The sequence below is a fragment of the Eptatretus burgeri genome, chromosome 3 (assembly GCF_056783735.1).
Source record: "Eptatretus burgeri isolate ZD-2024b chromosome 3, Ebu_testis_v1, whole genome shotgun sequence".
Lineage (NCBI taxonomy): Eukaryota > Metazoa > Chordata > Myxini > Myxiniformes > Myxinidae > Eptatretus > Eptatretus burgeri.
The window spans coordinates 104423131-104446308 of record NC_140963.1 but is presented as its reverse complement, the minus strand read 5'-3'; the positions used below and the strand labels follow the sequence as shown (position 1 = coordinate 104446308).

The 23178-nt window shown below is 44.2% G+C and overlaps 1 protein-coding gene across 1 annotated transcript; it reads right to left on the bottom strand.

The window, feature by feature from the left end:
• Nucleotides 1-529: 529 nt before the first annotated feature.
• Nucleotides 530-22190, bottom strand: SDHA (succinate dehydrogenase complex flavoprotein subunit A). The gene is made up of 15 exons (XM_085874782.1): nucleotides 21995-22190; nucleotides 17176-17274; nucleotides 16922-17083; nucleotides 15288-15431; nucleotides 13319-13483; nucleotides 12432-12580; nucleotides 12117-12241; nucleotides 10184-10352; nucleotides 9695-9890; nucleotides 9273-9444; nucleotides 8128-8246; nucleotides 4856-4967; nucleotides 1337-1467; nucleotides 1101-1214; nucleotides 530-1013 (listed from the first exon to the last, which is right to left on the bottom strand). The coding sequence occupies exons 1-15, from the start codon at nucleotides 22109-22111 to the stop codon at nucleotides 927-929; spliced, it is 2061 nt and encodes a 686-aa protein (XP_085730908.1). The 5' UTR covers nucleotides 22112-22190; the 3' UTR covers nucleotides 530-926.
• Nucleotides 22191-23178: the final 988 nt, after the last annotated feature.

Here is a 23178-nt window from a genome sequence, read left to right as displayed (position 1 = left end):
TCCTTGCATTCATACGTGCTTCTCGTTGAGTTGGGGTTTCAATTTTTCTGGACCTACAATGATGTATTCCATCTGCCTCGAAACACGTTTTAATTTTCCCTGCAGTTTCCATTTCTGGGCAATGTAAATGTTGCACGTTCATTGCATTCAGACGAGTTTGTTTTTGTCCCCCACCGACAATGTCGGACACTGGGGATATTAAAATGAGCTCCAACCAACTGACCGATCATCCGTCCATGCACTTTAATATATACGATATTTCAAAACCCGTTGAACATTCATCTTTCATATTGGAGATATCTATTCCTCATACCATCATCCCAACCTGATTAAATCAAGGCTGTGAATGCATGAATTTTGTGGCCATGAAAACAATGTCAATAATTTGGCTTGTGTACATTTGAGGCTCTTGCCTTGTTTCTGGTTAAAGAGTGTGTGCGTGTTTTTCTTGAGCTTTCCAATCGTTGTGATTTCTTTTTGGTTTAACGAGGGTGGGGAGAGAGACAAAAATTAGATGCTTCCAACCAGCTACGATTTTGAAACGGCACAAGACCTTTATTTTTGTATTACAGTCTATATCTGTGCCAAGTTTGGTTCACGAGTTACCATGGTAACAAAACCCAAAACTTTTTTTGTCTTACACTTTCAAATTTTATACCAAACAGTTCAGGTGGTATGAAAGAAAACAATCCACCTTAATGCCAACAATCCACCTTAATCTTTTATTCCATTGCACACCATCAACATACACATTGTGTGGAAAAAAAACAAGAAATAACCATTGATAAATCAGTTTCAAATTTCCAAACTCCAACCAAAAAAATAATAATAATAATAAAATGTACAAGTCCTCTCACATTGCACCATTAGTGTCCCATAAATACAACTTTTTCTCTTTGAAATAAATGTGCGAGAAAACTAATGCGTCAGTAGGATCGGATTGCAGGAGGGATGGACGCACAATCCTGCTCGTTCAGAGAAGAGTCAATGACGGGACGATAATAAAGTGTTACCTGCAAGAACAACGTCAGCAATTTTGCACACCGAACCCAAATTTCCATCATCGTAATGTCCTCAAGCCTTGGTACTTCTGCACCTACCTTTCCGCTGTCTTCATCCACAAGGGCAAGGGTGTGCTTGCGCCAATGTTCATGAAAAGGCTTCTTCTGCTGCCCCTCCAATGGTTTACTGTAATCAAGCTCGTCGTCACGTTGCTGGAGGGAATGCGTGCAAGTCAAACGCAATTTTTTTTAATGGTGTTGCCAAATGCCCATTCTCACCATCATGAATGAAATCAAAGCTTGTTGCCTAAATTCCAGTGCAATCCCAGACTTACCTTGAAGTCTTCTCTGGCATGTGCTCCCCTGCTTTCCTTCCTTGCCTCAGCACCATAGATGGTTTGAAGGGCACAAATCATCAAGTTTTGGAGCTCCAGGGTTTCCACCAAGTCCGTGTTCCACACAATTCCTGTGCATACAGACAATCTATCAGACCGACAATATTGACGTTTTTATTTGCCAAAAACGTTATGTTTTTATTGGGATGTTCAACAGTAACCCAACGTACATCTGGTATCAAATTTGGAAATTATCATAAATTGCAACCACAATGGTGAGAGCATCAGCTCTCGAGTCTGGGAGGTCAGTCGTTCAAATCCCATCTGAGTCATACCAAAGACTTTAACAGTACGTGCTGCTTCCTTGCTCGATCCATGCAAAGAAGCAAATTCCTCCTTTGTTTCCCCACATAGAGAAGATATGGCATCATGGGTACCCATAGTGCTCCAGGAAGTGATGTCACTTCCCTTATAATCAGTGGCTGTGCTTGTCTGAAGTCAAGGTGTGTGTGTGTGTGTGTGTCTGTCTGTCTGTGTGTTTCTTTTCCAGCTCTTCCACCTTAGACTATATACACTGAATAACCCCGCACATACCCTTTATTCTAATTTCTGTGCATTCCTAACCCAACCTTTCCTATTATATTGTTACGGCTGTGGAAATTCGCAAAGCACCATAAAGGTCCTGAGTTCAGTTATGCTGATAAGTCAGTGTTCAGTTAGATTTCCCCACCGTTGTTTAATGGGATTTATCCGTGTGGACAGGGCTGTGATCTTTGAGTGAGCCGTTTTTCTTTCGCTATTATTATTTTGGACCAACCACTTCACAACAACCACGATCAACACCACCACCTTCCCCTCAACCACCAACCACAACAACCACGCCGCCTCAACCACCACCGTGTTTTCTACCTCGGCACACGGTTGCCAGAGGCCTGGCCTTCGTCGAGGGAAAGCAGGCGGCCCCCCGTTTCCCCCTCCCCACCAACAAATGGCATCTTCGCTGACAAACGCGGTGGATTTCACCCTGCAAGGGACAAGGGTGAAAACCCAAGCAATGAAGCAGGCAACGGTGCGCGCGTCCCTAATTTGGCGGGAAAACGCTTCCTTCTGGAAGGGTGGGAGTTGAGAAGGGGCGGGGCATGGGTATAAAAAGGAGGAACGCGAGCGTGGAAATGAGTGGGAGAGTCGTCACCAGGAATGCGAGCGCTGAGGAGAATCGCTCTCTGTGTCTGTGTCTGTCTGCGTCTGTGTGTGTGTGTGTGTGTGTGTGTGTGTGTGTGTGTGTGTGTGTGTGTGTGTGTGTGTGTGTGTGTGTGTGTGTGTGTGTCTGTCTGTGTCGCTTTCTGTCTCTTTCTCAGTCTGTGTCTCTGTCTCTGTGTCTGTGTCTGTCTCTTTCTCTGTCTGTGTCTCTGTCTCTTTCTCTGTCTGTGTCTCTGTCTCTTTGTCTGTGTCTGTGTCTGTGTCTGTGTCTGTGTCTCTGTCTCTGTCTCTGTCTCTTTCTCTGTCTGTGTCTGTGTCTGTGTCTGTCTCTTTCTCTGTCTCTTTCTCTTTCTCTGTCTGTGTCTCTTTCTCTTTCTCTGTCTGTGTCTCTTTCTCTTTCTCTGTCTGTGTCTCTGTCTCTTTCTCTGTCTGTGTCTCTTTCTCTTTCTCTGTCTGTGTCTGTGTCTCTTTCTCTTTCTGTGTCTCTGTCTGTCTCTTTCTCTTTCTCTGTCTGTCTCTTTCTGTGTCTCTTTCTCTTTCTGTGTCTCTTTCTCTTTCTCTGTCTCTTTCTGTGTCTCTTTCTCTTTCTCTGTCTGTCTCTTTCTGTGTCTCTTTCTCTTTCTCTGTCTGTCTCTTTCTGTGTCTCTTTCTCTTTCTCTGTCTCTTTCTCTTTCTGTGTCTCTTTCTGTGTCTCTTTCTCTTTCTCTGTCTCTTTCTCTTTCTCTTTCTCTCTCTCTCTGTCTCCCTCTCTGTCTGTCTGTGTCTCTGTCTCTTTCTGTGTCTCTGCCTGTCTTTGTCTGTGTCTCTCTCTGTCTCTTTCTCTGTCTGTGTCTCTCTCTCTGTCTCTGTCTGTCTCTCTGTGTGTCTGTCTCTGTGTGTGTCTCTCTGTCTGTCTCTGTGTGTGTCTCTCTGTCTGTGTCTCTCTGTGTGTGTGTGTCTCTGGATCGTGAGCGAGGTGGCGCTCTGGACCGAGGGCTCTCTGGGTCGGTCGTGACGAGAACGGGAGAATCGAGGTCGGAAGATAGGCGTGAGGAGAGAGAACTGTGAGGGTGGTACGAGCGCGAGGTTTGGCGAAGGAGGACGGAGCCCCAATAAATCACCACACGGTCACGTCCTCTTTCTTTCTTTTCTGGGTTTTTGTGTGCGTGTTTGTGGCGCCAGTCCGTCAAGTGAAACCTGTTTCAGTAATTGTACATAATAAATAGACAACGGTTGTCGTTCTTCTTGTCGTGCTTGTGTTGATTGCATTGCTTTTCTTTGCCTTGCATAAATGCATACGTGTGTGAATAAATGTGCGTGTTTAAACGTTAACCCGTTCGTCGTGTCCTCTTTCCCCATTGAACCACCATATTGTTCTCGGAATAATAGCGGGCTTTTAATAGCCGATAAAAGAATTGGGTCCAGCGAGGTCTCGCGATAATACACCGCTCGGTTATCCCAGAACGGAGCAGACCACTGCAGCGGTTCGTGCCTAAGCAGACCTCACTGAGGTACGGTCTCTCGGTAGGCTGCCCGCGCGAATAATTAGGTATATCGACAATTTGGCGATTGAACCTGTCGTGCGCGGGTAGCATATTGACGAGGCCATGGTGTGCGCTTGGAGCACACCCGTGACTGGTTTTCAGCGTTGTTCCGGAAAGTCGCAACTGAATTGTCCGTTCCGTGGGCGAGACGGCCGCCATTGGCTGAAGCGGCTGTTCGCACGCTGGGCGGGCGGCAAATTCGTAACAATATAAACAGACATCCACATGCATTACACAGGTTTCTCAGCAATTTGTTCTTCCAGGCTTTTTTGAAGAATTATTTGCTGTTCTTCTGTATTTACCCCCCCCCCCCCCCAACACTTCACACTTTCTGCTCTTCCTCTGTTCTCCTTCGAAAGTGAAACAACACTTAACACGCAGTTTCTCAAAATCTATTTGATCTCAAAAATATAAAAATAATAATAAAATTAACAACTTTAATAAAGCATGAACTTACCACAACCCCCCAAAAAATTAAGCAAATTAATTATCCTGAGCCGAAATATCAAAAATGTAAATCCAGATCTGCACCTTTAATGTTATGTTACGATTACGCTAAAAGGAAGCGACGGTACACGACCGTGGGAAAAAGGGGCCACTTGCTTGCCAGCTACCTCCAAGGATGCAACATTAGCAATGTCACACTGTACGCAGAATCACGACGAGCATAAAAAAAAATCCATTCCCAACCAACCGTACAAGCAGTCAATCAGCAGGAATAGCCTAATATTCTGGGCCGAACGATGGCGTCATGGCCAACACAGATGCTGCTAAATCGCCCACTCACAGTCATTACCTCGATCGAATGTCTGGAGGTCTTTAAGCTGCTTGAAGATGTTGGAGATCTCGTGGCAGCCCTCGAGCAGAACTTTTCCCGTACGAAAGACTGCCGCATGGCTCTGCATGGTCTAGGTACACGTGTTATGAAAGAGCGTGCATATCAAAAGATTGTGTTGTTCTTATTTAACTGCACGTTTAAAACAAACGAGCAGCATGGTGTGTTATCTGAAAAAAAAAAAAAAAACATTACAAACTCCCACTGGCTTTGCTGTGCGGGGAAAAGAACAAGAAGTCAAAACACGTGCACTGTAATGGGAAATAAACATCACCCGGCAAACAATTTCGGAAATAGAACAGCATTTTGGAAATACCGCTGGTTTTTGAGAGTTCAGGTTACCTGATTTGGTTACAAGCAAGAGTTGGCCACTTTGACATACTGTATGGTGGTAAAACCTAAGAACGCTCCGATTAATAGAAAAATGGCTGCAAACAAAATGTCAGAGAAACAAAAATAGACTGAAAATGTATGTATATACACTACTGTTCAAAAGTTTTAGAACACCCCATTTTTGAAGTTTTCACTGAAATTTAAGCAGTTTAAAGTTTCAATGTACTCTGAAATTGAAGCAGAGAACAAATAAACAATTGTAGATAAAAAATAAATCATGGAATTGTTTTGTTGAACAAAATTTAATCTAAATTTATGACTCATCAAATGTCCACCTTTTGTAGATATAACAGCTGAACATATTCGTGGCATTCTTTCTACAATGGAAATCAAATGTTGTTCAGAAATTTCTTCCCAACACTGTTGCAGAAGTTCCCACAAATGTGTTGCACTTGTAGGTTGCTTTGCTTTCACCCTTCTGTCCAGTTCATCACAAACCAGCTTGAGGAGGTTTAAGTCTGGAGACTGTGCTGGCCATTACATGATTTGAAGCCTACAGTCATGTTCTTTTTTTCTAAGGTAGTTCTGACATAACTTGGAGGTATGTTTTGGGTCGTTATCTTGCTGTAGAATGAACCCCTGACCAACTAGGCGTAGACCAGAGGATATTGCATGGCGCTGCAAAATGCTGTGGTAGCCCTTTTTTCAGGGTGCCAGTCACTCTGTGCAAGTCGCCGACTCTGGATCCAGCAAAAGAGCCCCAGCTCATCACTCTTCCTCCTCCATGTTTGACAGTTGGTGTCACACACTGAGGAACCATCCTTTCGCCGACTCGATGGCGTACAAAAACCCTGCGTGATGAACCGAAGTTTTCAAATTTTGATTCATCGGTCCATAAGACCTTCTTCCAGTTTTCAGTAGTCCACTTGTGGTGCTTCATGGCCCAGGCAAGCCTCTTTTTCTTATTTTGGCATCTTAGCAATGGCTTTCTTACTGCCACTCGACCTGTCAAACCTGCAGCTCGAAGTCTCCTCTTCACAGTTCAAACTGAGACTTCCTTACTTCGAACAGTGGTTAAGCTGTACTTGAAGCTGCTGTCCTGTGAGCTGCCTATCACGCAAGCTGTTGACTCTCAGAAACTTATCTTCTGATTGTCTTATTGTTTACCTACATTACAATTCGGAAATCGGACAAAAAGACACATCATATCTATTTTGTAGGGTATTAAGGGATAGATTAGTGTTGGTGGTATGTGTTTGGGTTCCCCCTTAAAGGTAAGTGGTGGAGCTTAATTTTTTTAATTAAACCACTGATTACATGCAGGTGAAATGTATTACACTTATTTTGTAACCTTTCAAACAAATAATTTGCTTCTGAAGTGATTTAGGGTTAATTAGACAAAGGGTTTGAATACTTATGCAACTGAGAATCATCTGATTTTTCTCTGTTAATCGAACTTCACATTTTATAGCTTTATCACTTTGGTGTAGTTTGTGAATACTCTGTATATTAAGTTTGATTTGAAGGCATCAGGAAATAAGCTCAGATGGCATGAAAATGTGAATACTTTTGCAGGACGCTGTGTAAAAAAAAATAAACGAGAAGGGCACTCAGTAGAGCGCATATACCTCCACCACTCAATGCCTGATCCACAAAAATATATCGGGCCAGATACATTTTTGAGATGTCATGCGATATATTGTTTTTGGCCCGACCTCGCAATGGTGAAGAATCACTTAAAAAACTAAATAATTCTTGGATCTCGATGCAGATCTTCACCAAAATTGAATCAATTTGTCCTTGTCGCACACCCAACGTGTCCACCAAGTTTCATCCGAATCCATCCACAACTTTTTGAAATACCTTCCTATATATCAGTTTAGCCCCCATCTCTCAATGGTGAAGAATCACTGAAAAAATTCCAGTAGTCGGATTCGGATCTTCACCGAAATCTAATCAGTTTGTCCTTGTGACACACACAACCTGCCCACCAAATGTCATCTGGATCTGTCCACAACTTTTTGACATACCCTGCACACAGATAGACAGACAAACAAAAAAAAAAAAAAAAAAAAAAAAAAAAAAAAAAAAAATCGCTCAGTGACAACTTGGCGAAATGGAATGACACACGGTAGAGCACATACCTCCACCAGGCTGAATAGTTCACATTTTGTATGTCTCCGATAGATCGGATCTGAATCCGGACCTCAACCAAAATTGAATCTGCTTGTTCTCGTCACCTAACCAACTCATCCTCCGAGTTTTGTCATAACTCGTCCACAACTTTTTGGTATATCATGCTATACATTGTAATTAGCCCAATCTCTCAATGGTGAAGAATCATTTAAGAATTAAATAATTCTTGTATCTGGATCTGGATCTGGATCTTCACCAAAATTGAATCGATTCGTCGTCTATGTCACACACCCAACCTGTCCACCAAGTTTCGTATGAATCCATCCCTAACCTTCTGAGATATCCTGCTATATATCGTTTTTGGCCCCATCTCTCAATGGTGAAGAATCATTAAAAAAATTAAATAATTCAGGGACTCTGGCTGTTGTGTGCAGTAAGCTTCCAAATTCGTAACAATATTTCTACACCCGTTAAACTACACCTACCCCGAACCCCCCAATTTTGCTTCTGGATTCATATTGTCTACTCCTCGCATTGTCCCTTAGAACCTCATCATTACCCACATCCCTTGTGTCTCCCTCTCAGTCTATTTTCTTCCTCGGCTGTACTGTTGGCATTTCCCCCCTACTCTTTCTGCTGTTCCTTTTGTTCTGCTGCGTCCTGATCCATTCTGTGTTCCAGCTCTTGCATGAGCCTTGACCCTGTATACCAGAAGAAAACATGACGGCATGCCATCACCGCAAGGTCTCAGCACCTTAGCTTACCTTCTGCATGGTAAGACGCACATCTGACGTCCTGTATTTGCCATTTGCGTGCCGTACCCAATCCACGTTCGCCACAGATGACTCACCTGCATTCCTCTTTAGTGGCCTTAGTGCTTCACCTGTTCCGAAGAGCATGGCACAAACTCAGTACAGTTCCTAATAAAGCCTTAAAAATAACAAGACTCGAAAGTCATGGCATTTTTTCCCCCATTTTATACAATTTCCTACCCAATGGAAGTCATGCTCTTTGCTCTGAAACTTTTTGAAATTGGCGGGAAAAAAAACAACCTTTTGACCAATCTGCACAGCCTCGAAATCCCTTACTCCTCACCCTCGACATATTCGTGCATTTCAGATGCATTTAGTTTATGGGATGTGGGCAGTGCAGCTCATAGGCACCATTCAGTACCCATCCCAAGTTACCCTTAGAAGAGGTGGCATGCCTTCTCTTTAAACCACTGTTGTTTCTGTGGGGACCGTTCACAAGTGATTGGACAGCTGGATACCACAGAGAGAGGCGTTTCAATGAAAATGGCAATAATAATTACCATGGTGAGCAGTAACGTCTGCAACAGCTATGCATTGATGTGACACCTTCTTCATTCAAATGCAACACAAGGCTGAGGGGTAGCATCACTGAACTGAGGGCACGACTGTGCCACTGATGCAATGAATGAATTCCCTCTGCTGGTTAGGGCAGGAATTTGTAGTTTGTTCAGGGTGCTAGCGAAAGTGCACCTACTCTTTCCAAAGGACACTATGGGGTCTTCAACGTTCATCAACTAATACTGGCAGATAGGACGCCGTTTAACATCCATTCAAGGGACGGCACACACATTGATGAATCACCCTGCCTGTGAAACACTGGAATGACAGTTTATAGCTGGGTCGGAATCAAACCCAGGCTAGACACCATGGAGGCAAGTGTGCGCACCTCGAGCTCATCCTGTCTGACCGATGTGCTACTGCCGTACCATCAATAAAAACTGTCACCTAAGCATACCCTACAAAAGGGTATTTAATTTGTACACAGTCCTCAATCAAGGTAACTCTGTGTTCTGATATTTTGCACTTTCTCTGAGCCTCTTGTGCATTTTGCAACAACATAAACCCCATAGTGAAGTGTGAAAAGTGACATACTGCACCTGGCTTATGGTTCTCCGCAATAGTGTTGGCGCAGGCACGACCAAACACCACAAGATCCAGGAGCGAGTTGGCTCCAAGCCGATTTGATCCGTGCACAGAGGCGCAGGCAGCCTCGCCACAAGCATACAATCCAGAAACAACTTCATCCTTCCCATCGCCGTGTGTCAATACCTACCAAACAGCTCCTGCTGTTAAATAACATAATGGAAAGCAAAACAGTAGCAAGGAAAGGTGTTCGGGCAATCAATATTTTATCCCCAAAACAATGTCACCCATTTACCGTACAGCATTTATGCCACATTTCAATTACCTGAGCTTCACAACACGCAATCAAAATCAGTCCTTTAAAAATAAATTTTTAAAACTTCTTTTAAAATCTCCCTACCTAGGCATTTTACTCGACAATGAATAGCTGACACACCTGCCCCTTGTAGTTGGTGGGGATCCCACCCATGTTGTAGTGGACAGTTGGTAGAACAGGGATTGGTTCCTTCGTGACGTCCACACCAGCAAAAATCATGGCAGTTTCCGAGATGCCTGGCAGACGGGAAGCCAACTGCTGAGGTGGCAAGTGGTGCAACTGCAGGAAGACGTGGTCCTTGTCGATACCGCACCCCCTGGTCGTAAACATCGTCAGGTCAATGCTGCTGCAATTGCACGTGAAACATCTTTAAATCTGCAAATCATTAAGGAGGAAAAATTAATCTTCAAGACATACTGACCCTCAATTTGCTATCCCCTGGTAAAACATGGCACAAGAGGCAAGGGTAAGGAGAAAGGTGCAAACAGATCAAAACGAGAAAGGAAAATAAAATGAGCGCAGAATTAAAAAAAAAACAAAAAAAAACAACAAAGAATTAAAAAGAGGAGAAGAGTCAGTCATCACTTGCCCTGTGAGGTTTATACGAACCTGCCCTCACGGATCTCGATGGTCATGGCCCGAGACACGACATCACGCGAAGCTAGATCCTTAGCAATTGGTGCATACCGCTCCATGAACCGTTCACCTTCTCCGTTCACTAGGATTCCGCCCTCCCCACGGCAGCCTTCTGTGATGAGGCAACCTGCGCCAAATATTCCTGCACAGTGAGAGGTAGGGAGAATGAAGAGCATCTTTAGAACTTTCTTGCAAAATGAGCACCGCTATATATGCTTGACAGTGGCAGAGCTTGGACATTTGCCCCAAATTTGCTGTACAATTCATTTTCCATGTGAGGAAGGTCAACATTCCAATAAGAACTTCCCATTCTTAATTAAATTGAAATAAAAAAGAGGAAATATTGTCACTTTCAGCCAGCTGAGTTAGTATACAGTGATGCACACGTACTCATCACAGGAACCAGGAGTCCAGACATAAATCCATCACGTAAACGCTACACAACTATTGTTCCCCTGCGCAAGTGAAGCGAAAAAGCAGGGTTAAGGAATTGCTTTGCCTCGTCTGTCTGTCTACCTGTCTACCTGTCTACCTGCAGACGTCAGTTTAAGATTTAATGTAACGTGTTAAATAAGGTGGTGTAGACAACGGTGCATCGATAACGATAAAATTCCCCCCCAAAAAATAAAAGTTTTGTTTTAAACTACAGCCATTAAAACTTTTATAACATTTGAACTGAATTATTCAAACATTCCATGGATTTATGACTGCTTATTTGCAATGGGGCACCCAACTTGCATTCAAATATTACCTCTACCACCAAAGGTGGGAGGAGGTTATGTTTTCACCCCTGTCTGTTTGTTGGGTAGTCGATCTAGTCTACCCTTATTATCAGTATTTCCGTCGATATGTCTGTCTGTCTGTCTGTATGTATGTCTGTTCGGTCCAGTGCTCCGTTAATACAATGGCGATTTCAATGAAACTTGGTTGGTGGGTTTATACCATGACCGAGTTGTGTGCAAATGAGAACCGTTGCTATGGACCCATCCGTTGCCTAGAAACGGACCTTTGAAAATTTCAAAAAAAAAAAAAAAATCGGGCCACGAGCGACTGTGGGCAGTACATTCAGCCATATTGTCAAAAATTTCCAGCCAGATCCTATGAAAACTGTCGGAGAAGATAGACTTTGAATGAACCCTGGTCAAAAACAATAAAAAAAACGAAGTTCGTTATATGTCAGAGACTATGAGTGAGATATACATGAAACTGGTATGTTAGGTTCATGGTATGTCCTAGTTATGTGTGAGAAAGAACCGTTGCTATGCACGCTTTTGTTGGCTTGTAACGGCTGAAAAACGACTAAATTCGACTTGATCGACTACTGGCTTGTTTGTCTATGTATTTGTTTGTGTGCAGGATATCTCAAAAAGTTGTGGACGGATTAGTATGATACTTTGTGGACAGTTTGGGTGTGTGACTACGACGAATTGATTCGATTTTGGTGAAGATGTGAATCTGGATACGAGGTTTATTTTTTTTTTTTTAAGTGATTCTTCACCATTGAGAGATGGGGCTAAAAACGATGCATTTATTGGGCATGATATGTTCTCTTGGATCAGGCATTGCATGGCGGAGGTATGCGCTCTGCCAAGTGCCCTTCTAGGTATTCTTGTATTCTTTTATATTCGCTATTCTTCTTCCAAAAAAGAAGGAAGAAAAAATGTTATCCTGCTGTGCGTCATCTTGCTCCGTCAGTATCCATTTAACACATGTAAATAAATTCTTGATATAAAACTGCCTGAGTGCTGAACTTTGACAAACATCAAGAAAATCCTGAGAAAAAAAATTTATCGCTTCCCATCCTGACTGAGGCACAACAAGGTCAGTAATATGTCAACATCAAAACCCTGCCAATGTACAATAATAAACAAAATTGCAGATGATAATCAGCCGAGTCGGCACAAACCCGTGGGGTGGAACTGTACAAACTCCATGTCCTGGCAGGGTAGTCCAGCACGTGCGGCCATGGCAGTTCCATCTCCAGTGCACGTGTGAGCAGACGTGCAGCTGAAGTAGGTGCGTCCATAACCACTGGAATTTTGAGAAGTGAGAAGAGAAGAGCATTGAAGCACTGCAGTATTTATGAATGGAAAGTTGATGGCTGCAGATTATAATCACAATGTGAAACCAAAATGACTTCGATGCAATTATAAATGTTTCTTGATCAAGGTGTGGGCACTAACAAAGTATGATCAAAAGCCCGCATTCGGTTAGAGCTCACCCCGTGGCCAGGACGGTGTTTTTGGCTCGGATGCGGTGTACAGAACCATCTTCCAAACACAAGGCGATAACTCCACAGCACTCGCCTCTTTCCATAAGCAGATCCAACGCAAAGTACTCCACAAAATATGTTGTGTCGTAGCGCAAGGACTAGACATGCGACATGGCAGGTTAAAACACAAGGGTCCATTGATAGTTCTACAAACTGGGTTTACCTGGATGAATGACTCGGATCTCCTGCCCCATCCATCCCCCGTTTCTATACCAATACTTTTTGATTTTCCAGCTGATATAGGAATTGACAAATAATTTTCAATAATCTTCAACAATAGGACATCCATCATAAATTTAATCAAGGACGTGCATTCATTTATGCCAAATTCAATCTGATGTGATGTATCATGCTCTGTTACAGCGCTGCCGAAGCAGTTTCTTAACAACGGTTAAGCTGGGTGGTTTCCCATTGCCTTCCGAGCAATAATTCGGGCAGGAATTTGGAATTTCATGATGGTGCTGGCGATAGCTAAAAAAACTCTAAACAAAGGATATTGTGGGATCTTTAACATCTACAAACTAATGCCGACAGACGGGAAGGATTTAACGTCCATCCGAGGGACGAAACACATTGATGAATCACCTTGCCTGTGAAACACCGGGATGACAGTTTATAGCTGGGTCGGGATACAAACCCAGGTTAGACAGCATAGAGGCGTGTGTGCATACCTCTCGGCCATCTTGCCAACCCCAAAATGAAATACACTTTTAAAATTAGAAAACAAATCGTTTTGTGCAACACTATTTTAATGGAAATTATGGCAGGCAGAGAAAATGGAGTGAGAGGTGGAAGAAACAAAATGGCGAAGAGTAGGGATGGAGTGAGCAACACACCTGCCCGTAAAGAGTATGCAGCAAAGAATGGCCCGTCCGGTCAGCCACACAACAGCAGCGATGAGCCTGCCCACCCTTGCCAAACTTGAGGCTCTGTCCACCAAAGGCCCGCTGGTAGATCCTGCCGTCATCTGTGCGGCTAAACGGCATACCGTAGTTCTCAAGCTGGAAAAAAAAAAGGATTAATGAACAGTTTGTTGGAAAACTTTTTGAGAGAACAAATATGCAAGATGTTCTCTGATATTAATGTTAATAATAACGAGACCGAGGTCGATGGAGTGCCATCGCAAATCTCGACTCGTACCACCTAAAGCAAAATAGTTGTTTTTTGTTTTTTTCATCTTGGGGTTGGCATGTTCCACCAGCATTGCCCAAATATAAAATTTTGAGTTAAAATTCCCCCCCCCCCCCATTTGACCCCTGTAACGCTAAGTACCCACCCCTTGGGGAATGAACTGGGATCAAATCCCAAAAAATCGTTTCATATTTCATGAGTTTCTCAATGCTGATTGCATATATATATATATATATATATATATATATATATATATATATATATATTTTAAAATGTGCCGGTAATTGCATTTTTTAGTATCTGACCTCTTTGGTCCTGCGCCCCTGTGGCAGGACCTTGCATGACACAGAAAAATGACACTGCTCTTGCACTTTCTTATCATGTGGTGATCATAACTATCAAGTTTGGTGAATTTTTGCACAACCATTTGGTGTTACTATCCCTATGGCTGACCCTCCAATCAACTGTAACCCACCTTCGTTTGTGGAAACACAGGCTGTGGTGAACCGGTTGAAATGGGGTAAAGCTCCTGGGATCTGTGGCACCCATACTGAACTTCTCAAGGCTGGTGGGAATGCTGTACTCAGTTCTGTGCTCCTTGGTCATTGGATTCTGGGGAGGATGTCAGAGAGATCAAGCTGTGGTGCATCGTTTGGGAATGTCAAGATCTCTGACCGTGATTTCGCAGATGATGCAGTCATCTTTGCGGAGACTCTGGATATCCTTTTTGGGGCCCTCGAAGTGCTGAATGAGGAGTCAGAGCCGCTGGGATTACAGGTTTGCTGGGTCAAAATTAAGATCCAGGCTTTCAATGACATCTTGTCTGTACCCATTTGTGGTGAGGATGTTGAGGTCACAGAGAGATTCACTTACCTTGGCAGTGATATTCATGTCTCTGCTGGCTGCGAGCCAGAGGTCAACAGAAGTCTGGGTCGGGCCTGGGGAGTCATGGATTCACTGTATCATGGAGTGTGGCACTGTCGCTACCTGTGCAGGAGGACAAAAGTCCGAGTCTTCAGGTCCTTGGTGCTTCCGGTCTTTCTCTCCGGATATGAGACTTGGACTCTGACCAGGGATCTGAGGAGACTTAATTCCTTTGGTACCAGGTCTCTTTGGAGAATCCTTGGCTATCGCTGGTCAGATTATGTGTCCAATGAGCAGTTGCTGAGAGACTCAATTGAGATTTGTTACCTGCATAGTCCGTGAGCGTCAGCTGTATGGACATGTGGCTCGTTTTCCTGACGCTGATCCTGCTCACCAGATTCTCTCAGCGAGGGAGCCTCATGAGTGGAGGAGATCAATGGGCCGACCACATCCCTCGTCGTTGCAGCAGGTTGATCAGCATCTCAAGGAGATGGGGATGGGCCAGGCATCTGCCTGGGGGATGGTCAGACGGAGGCCTCTGGGGTACGGGTGGAAAGTGGACACAGTGACACGCTGCTTCGGCGTATGCTCCCACACCTGACCTGATTTAGAAGGAGATTATGTGAAGGACAGATGGACGGAGCCGTTTACAATACCCTCCCTCAACTCCACCCCCCTACCCCCCCCCCTCACTCCCGCAAAAAAAAAGCGTATGGATAAAAATAATCAAAGATAATGTTTCCTCTTGAATTTACAAATCCAAGGTTGGTTCTTATTCGGACAAGATATTCACATGTGCAGGTAACACACCTCAATGACTGCTTGTGGAGCCTGCTCAGTCATATAGTGGATGGCATCCTGATCCCCCAACCAATCGGAACCCTTCACCGTGTCGTAGAAATGCCAATGCCAGTCATCCTCCTCCATATTGCCCAGTGCTGCATTGATCCCACCCTGAACATGGCCAAGAGGAACAAACTATGTATATGTCATGACACAAAAGGTAAACTGAGAAATGTATCAAATGCTATGGAAAGGCATTCAACAAATTTTTTGCTCAAAGTGGATATAGATATTATTCTGGGCAAATTATGCTGAAAGAAAGCATCAAAAAAAGTGGGGATGGGAAGTTTACATGTTTAAAAGTCTGTTAAAGTCATGAAACGTTTAACAGTTCACTGGTTCAAAAGAAAAAGACTTTTAACATCCAAATGATTTGACGTTGAAGGCTCAGGGAAGAGTGTACACATGCATCATACACAGGACGATGACATTAGGAGACAAGTGTATTGTTTTACAGTGTGTGTGTGTGTGTGTGTGTGTGTGTGTGTGTGTGTGTGTGTGTGTGTGTGTGTGTGTGTGTGTGTGTGTGTGTGTGTGTGTGTGTGTGTGTGTGTGTGTGTGTGTTGCTTTTATGCCTTTAACCTGTAGTGGATGCACTTGGCCTTTTGTAATATGACGACATAGATAGCTGGCTTAAAATTACATAGCCTTGCATCTTGTGGATTGGCCAATTGATTAGTCAAATGTCTAACAACATCCTTGTCCTGCATGCGATGGACAGTACACGGTCGACTGATTTCCTCATTTCTGCGGTGAGAGTCGTAGCCTAGCTGGGGGTCTCAAACCCATGAACACCCACCAGGTGTTCGACTCGTATGGAAAATTATTGACCACAAGTCACCAACCGCCAACCTGCATCTACTTTTGAACAGACCAATGTGCTGAGAACAAAAAACAGTGTCACAATGGAATTCACACTGGTTGGAAGATAGCAGAACTCAATTTTTGGTTTCAATCTATTTCACAAAATCACTCATTTCATATTAAACTAGAACGGCACTTGGTAGAGCGCATACCTCTGCTGGGCTGAACTATTTAAGTTTTGTATCACACTCATAGGCCGGATCCGGATCTTCACCAAAATCGAATCAATTTGTCCTTGTCATCGGCCCAACCTGTCCACCAACGTTCGTCCAGATCCATCCATAACTTTTTGAGATATTGTGCTATGTATGTATATATATATATATATATATATATATATATATATATATATATATATATATATATATATATACACATATATATATATATAGTTTTTTACACCATCTCTCAATGGTGAAGAATCACTTGAAAAAAATAATCGGATCCAAATCATCACCAAAACCGAATCAATTCGTGCTCGTCAAACACTCATCCTGTCCACAAAGTTTTATTCCGAATTGGTCTATAACTTTTTGAGATATCCTGTTCACAGACAGACAAACAGATAGACGAACAGACAGATAGGGGTGAAAACATAACCTCCATCCACTTTTGGCGGCTGAGATATATATTGGCTGGAGAAATGGGATAAACATGAGAAAAAGTTAAGGGGCAAACATTTCATCACGTTGTTAATTCAATGTTTGTCAACCATAGGACATCGTCCGTGTTGGCACCTGGGCGGCGACGGTATGCGAACGCGTGGGAAAAAGCTTGGTGACGCAGGCAGTGTTGAAGCCAGCTTTTGCGAGGCCAAAGGTCGCACGAAGACCCGCACCACCGGCACCAACCACCACCGCATCAAACTCATGGTCGACCACAGGGTAGTGTTTAGAAATCTGCAGAACAATGCAATCGCCTTACACCCGCAGACACTCCCAAACCCTGGATGTAAGCGTCAAGCTGACACGCTAAACAAGAACCCACTCACCGAGTCAGTGACTTTAGCCTGAGACTTCTTTTCACCACCAGCAGTCAAGTGTAAGTTGTGAGAGCAGCTGCTACTTACAGGATGAACGAGCCTCCGAAGCTGTAATAGTGAAAACGGTTGTCGTCATTGAAAGGATTGAAGACGCCGACAATGCGTCACCATCCACTTATTGCAGGCATATCACTCAGCCTCCCCTCCCCGCGGTGATTTAACACTTGGCTCAGCTGGCCTTCACGGTCCCATATGAAGACCACTCGGTGGTCAAAAATCCCTACCCATACTCAGGTTGGATAAATAGTGTTTTTTTTTTCAGTTAAGTGTCTTCGCATAGCATTTTCTATGGCCATTTTCGATGCTGAATCTGAAAACGTTGGAATTTTTTTTTACCTCCGATGACTTTTCACCCCCGGAACTTTAATCTATTCAAAATGGCGACCAAAAAAAAATGCTATTTTTATGAATTTGACCAACTCAGAGAAAATAAGGCTTATAATATATCAATTTATAGGTTTTTCCGATCAGGAAATACGAAAATGACACTTATGCAACCAACGATTTGATGATTTTTAAAACAATTTTTGAAAACCGCACAATATTTTGCTAAAATTAAACTGTTTTTGTCATTCTCAGATCAACATAAGACCGAGATCACACCGGCGCCGCCAACAAAAGTTCATTAATGTTATCCTGCACGGATTCATCGGGTTTGATAGCATTCTTTATAGAGTTGTGCAGCTCGGTCAAACTGAATTTTTCAGTGTGGAATTTCCCTGCTCCATCCTTCACACGTCTTTGTTGGTGTATGTCTGGGGCTACAGTTAAACGTAAATATGTCACTTACACTAGAAATTCTTTCTCCGATAGTGTACTCAGTAAATATAGACTGTCTGGGGTCAAAGGTCCTTTGTGCTTTTTGCAAGTTTGTATGGTATTCAATAGCAGAGTATTTTTATTTTTGTTGAAGTCTTCCTTTTTCCTAAATTACTTGATTTCGGTCCTATGCAACATCCAATCAATTTGAAAATGGGATTAGCGTATTCCTTGACCTGAAAAAGATATGCAATGATATATTACAAGCATTATTATTCACATTAGAGAAAGAAAACAGGAAAAAGGTACATTTTTGGCCACCATTTTGAATAAATTAAGGTTCCGGGGGTCAAAGGTCATCGGAGGTTAAAAAGAAATTTCGACCGGATTCGGATTCAGCAAGGAAAACGGCCGTAGAAAATGCTATGCACAAAATTTCAATCATATTTACCCAACCCTTCCCCAAACCCACAACATCCACATCTGGTTGCATGTGTAATAGCGAACGCACTGAGCTTCATACTTAACATGTGAGAGAATAGGAAACAACAACAACAACAACAACAACAACAACAACAACACAATACCCCTGGCTATTTGGAATCCGTGTCATTGGCTATGACCTTTTGCTTCCGGTTTTTTTTTTTAAACGCTGTGCGGTGTATAAACACGATCGGGTTTTATTTCTATCTTGTGAATATTACTTAACGCATGCACACGAGAGAATAGGAAACAACAAAAACAACACAATACCCTGGCAATTGTGAATCCGTGTGGTTGGCTCTGACCTTTTGCTTCCGTTTTTGTTTTGTTTCTGTTTTTTTTTTGTTTCCGGTTTTTGTCATGGGGAATGATGCATGCTGGGAGATAAAAGGCATCGTCGGAGACATGAAAGACCCAAATAATATCAGACATGGTGTATATTTCCTCCACTGATTTTAATAAAGATATCTCCCGCATCATCAAAAAATATTTTTTAATCGTGATTAAATGATCATCCAAATGATCATCCGCTGATCCCAAATCCAGGCCGAAGTAACCGGAAATTGCATATACAGTTGTCAACAAGTTATAGGTAAAGTCAGAAGAATTAGGCTTTGCCTATTCCATATTAAATAAACAGTACCTAAGTGCACACTAAATAAGGTTAAACACGCCTTTATGTATTGCAAATAATTATATATATTGTTGCGAATTCGCGCCCGCCGGTGTGCAAACGGCCGCGTAACTCGAATCGTGGCACGTCGCCCACCGGACGGACAATTCTATCGTGACCCTCTCGGACCAACGCCGGGAGTGAGTCACGGGTGGGCCTTTCGACCTCACCACAATCGTGCCAATCGGCCACCCGCGTAGGATAGGGTTGTTCGCCAAACACGACCTACTTAAGTACCCACACGGATGGTCGACCGGGCGATCGTACCTCGCCGCAGGTCGACTCCGGACACGAGCCGCTTGGGCGGCCCGTTCCGTACTATCGGGATAACCAAGCGGTGTTATCGTCGACCTGAACGGTTCAGATTAATCACCGGGATCTTGCACCCGCTACGAACCCTTTACGTGAAGCAGGATGGAGAGTCAATAGAGAAAAGGCAAAGCGAAACGGGCACAGTTCAACAAGCAAGCATTTTATTTCCCAGCACACGGAAAGCACGTATATACAGCCATACACAAAAAGCAAATGCAAGAAGAAAAGCAGTTAAAACCGACTACGCGCACACACGGCAACACTTACACAGTTTTACTTCACAGACGGCGCCAACACAGACATTTGCACAAAAACCCCAAAGAAAAGAAAGAAGCCACCCTCACAGACAAGGAGGCAGACAGGCCTGTATGCCAAATGTGCACGTGACCTGGAGGAGCGGCCAGGTCCGCGAGACCGGGGAGGTCTTACCTGCGTCCTCGTGACGCGTTGACGGGCAAGCCGCAAATGTGGCTGCGCCGCTGTGTGTGGCCGCGACTCGAATCGCGGAACGTCGCCCACCGGACGGACAATTCAGTCGTGACCCTCTCGGACCAATGCCGGGAGCTAGTCACGGCTGGGGTTTTAACCTTACCACGATCGTGCCAATTGCCCACCTGCGCAGGATAGGGTTGCTCGCCAAATTTGATCTACCTAAGTACCTGCGCGAATGGTCGACCGGGTGATCGTACCTCGCCGCAGGTCGACTCCGGACACGAACTGCTTAAGCGGTCCGTTCCGTGCTACAGAGATAACCGAGCGGTGTTATCGTCGGCCTCGACGGTTCCGATTAATTATCGGGCATATTAAGCCCACTACGAACCCTTTACGTGACGCAGGATGGAAATTCAATTAAAGAAAAGACGAAGCGAAACGGGAAAACAGTTCAACACAATGCACATTTATACCTCGGCACACAGAAAGCATGTATATACAGCCACAATAATCAAAATGCACATATAAAGCGAAAGCAAGAGTTAAACCGAATACGCGTACACACGGCAACACTTACACAGTTCTACTTTACAGACGGCACCAACACACATTTACTCAAAAGCAAAGGAACGAAGCCACCCTCATAGACAAGGGGGCAGACGGGGCCTGTGGGCCTTTATGGCGTGGGACTTGGCAGACCGAACGAGTCCCACGAGACCGTTGCAGGTTACCTGCACCCTCGCGGTGTGATGGTGGGCGAGCTCTCTCCGGCGCTCCTTGTACGAACGCGCAGGACCGCGCGACACAGCTGGCAGAGCGGCGCCTCCAGTCCGCGTCCCCTCCGCGACGTCTGGACTCTCCACAGACTGCAAGCTCCAACGAGCGGGTCGCTCTACGGACTGCTTCTCCAAGACCCAGACGGGCAGAAGACCATGAACCGCCGACTGACACTGACACTCTCACCGACCGCCCTGACCTGACCTCCTTAGCGGCACCTCCGTGCGCCCTTTTATTTCCCCGGCACCCCGCCTCTCCCTTCGCGGAACGCGGGGGGGACATTACACCAGAGAAATCGGGGCAGGAGTTGAGTTCCAACCGTCATTCTTGTTTACCAGGGAAATCGGGGTGGGAGTTGTTGTTGTGGTTCCCCTTTTGTGTTTGTGGAGATGTTGACGGTTGCTGGCGGAGTGGTGAGGATGTGTGGTTGTTGAGAGGCAGATGTGGTTGTGGTTGTTGTGAAGCGGCGTTGTGGTTGGTGGTTGTTGTGTAATGGCGGTTGAGACGTGGTTGGTTCAAAATAAAGACAGAACAGAAAAACGCCTAACTCAAAGCGTCGCAGCCCGAATGAATCACATAAATTCCCTCTTGACAACGGATTTGGGGCTAACTACACATGCACTTAGAGATATCTCACCTACGGGCCCTTCATGGTGTAATGCGAATTTGCACAGCCGTAACAATATATATATATATATATATATATATATATATATATATATATATATATATATATATATATATATATATATGTACACACACACACTTCTGGAAATGCAATAAAAAACACATGGGAAAAGCCAATGCCCAGGTGGGCGGGGTCACTCGGTGGTGGGCGGGGTCACTCGGTGGTGGGCGGGGTCACTCGGTGGTGGGCGGGGTCACTCGGTGGTGGGCGGGGTCACTCGGTGGTGGGCGGGGTCACTCGGTGGTGGGCGGGGTCACTCGGTGGTGGGCGGGGTCACTCGGTGGTGTACAGTATTTGATGTCTGCACCTTGTACAGCTCCGTGTGAGTGAAATTGTGAAACAGCTCAAGCATGACAGCGACGGTCCTCACCGATTGTATAAAAATACAAGTTAAATATGAATTTGCAACATATCCCTGTCAAGGGAAAGTGTACATATATATATATATATATGTATGAATGTATCGTCACACCAATCAGTGCGTTACGTTTTCCATTCGAAGCAGGTATTCACGACCTTGTCGGAGTTCGGCCTTCCGCCGGATAGTCCGCCCGTCATCCCTCTCGAACACTTTTTATGACTCGTTACCACGTGTCCCTCGGAACGTACCTCCACAATCTCACGCGAAGCTGAAATCAACTTACGCCAATTGCAGGAAGCCATCTGCCCAAGGAGCACACGGTCCACAACGCCGCCATCTTTGTCAACCTCACAAGATTTAATTTTTTTTTTTCTACTTTGAATGGAAAAAAAAAAATCATCGACTTCTGCCTTTCTTTCTTCAGATGTTTTATGGTACAAAATTATTCGCGTAAACGAAATAACTGACGATACTTATATCGCAAATACACGGTACACATCCCGGGGAAGTTACGACACGGCGTCGGGAACGCGGCCCGAAAGCGCCGTCGCTATCTACACCGCCATGGCCGACGTGTTACGGATAATAACAACACACTGACTCGAAATGCTCTTGATGAGATCCACGGCATTTTAGAGGACGACGGAGTTTAAAAGAAAGTCGAGTCAGCGCTGACGTCGAGCAGTCATTTCATTTTCACAAATTTCCACATCATGAAAATGACCTCTCAGGTGGGAGGGAGAAATCGTCGTCAGACGGTGAACTGTTAGTGCTCCAGTTCCAGTATCACCCTCTCCGAGCTGGACAGTTCACATAAACTGTATAAATGTTCCATATTGGGTGCAGCAGAGTAAGTCCATTCCAATGAAGTGTAAAACTAGAAGCAGAGGCCAGGGTGGTTGAGTAGTGAGATAAGTAATGCTATTAAGGAGAAGCAAAAGGCATTTATTAGGTTTAAAATAACAGGACTGGAGTTGGATTGATATCACTCTTGGAGTAAACAGAGGCAAGTTAAGGAAATAACTCAGCAAGCCAAAAGAGAGTATCAGAAGGACATCGCTACAAATATTAAACATAATAACAAGGTTTTCTTTAAGTTTATCAGGGGAAAAGAACAGGTTCAGACCAGTGTGGTCCCATTGAGGAATAGCACCGGGAGAGTGGTTAGTGATGAAAGTGAGATGGCAGGCTTATTAATCAGGTAGTTTGCTTCAACTTTTACACAAGAACAGTCAGGTTTTAAAGAAGATGCAGGTTGGAGTGGAGGAAGTAAAGGAACAGCTTGGTAATCTAAGAGTAGATGAGGCTCCAGGTCCAGATAATATGCACCTGAGAGTATTGATGGAGGTGGCTGAGCAGGTAAGCGAGATGTTAATGGATATTTTCAATAGTTCCCTGGAGTCAGGACAGGTACCGGAGGATTGGAGAGTAGCAAATGTAACACCATTATTTAAGAAAGGATCCAGA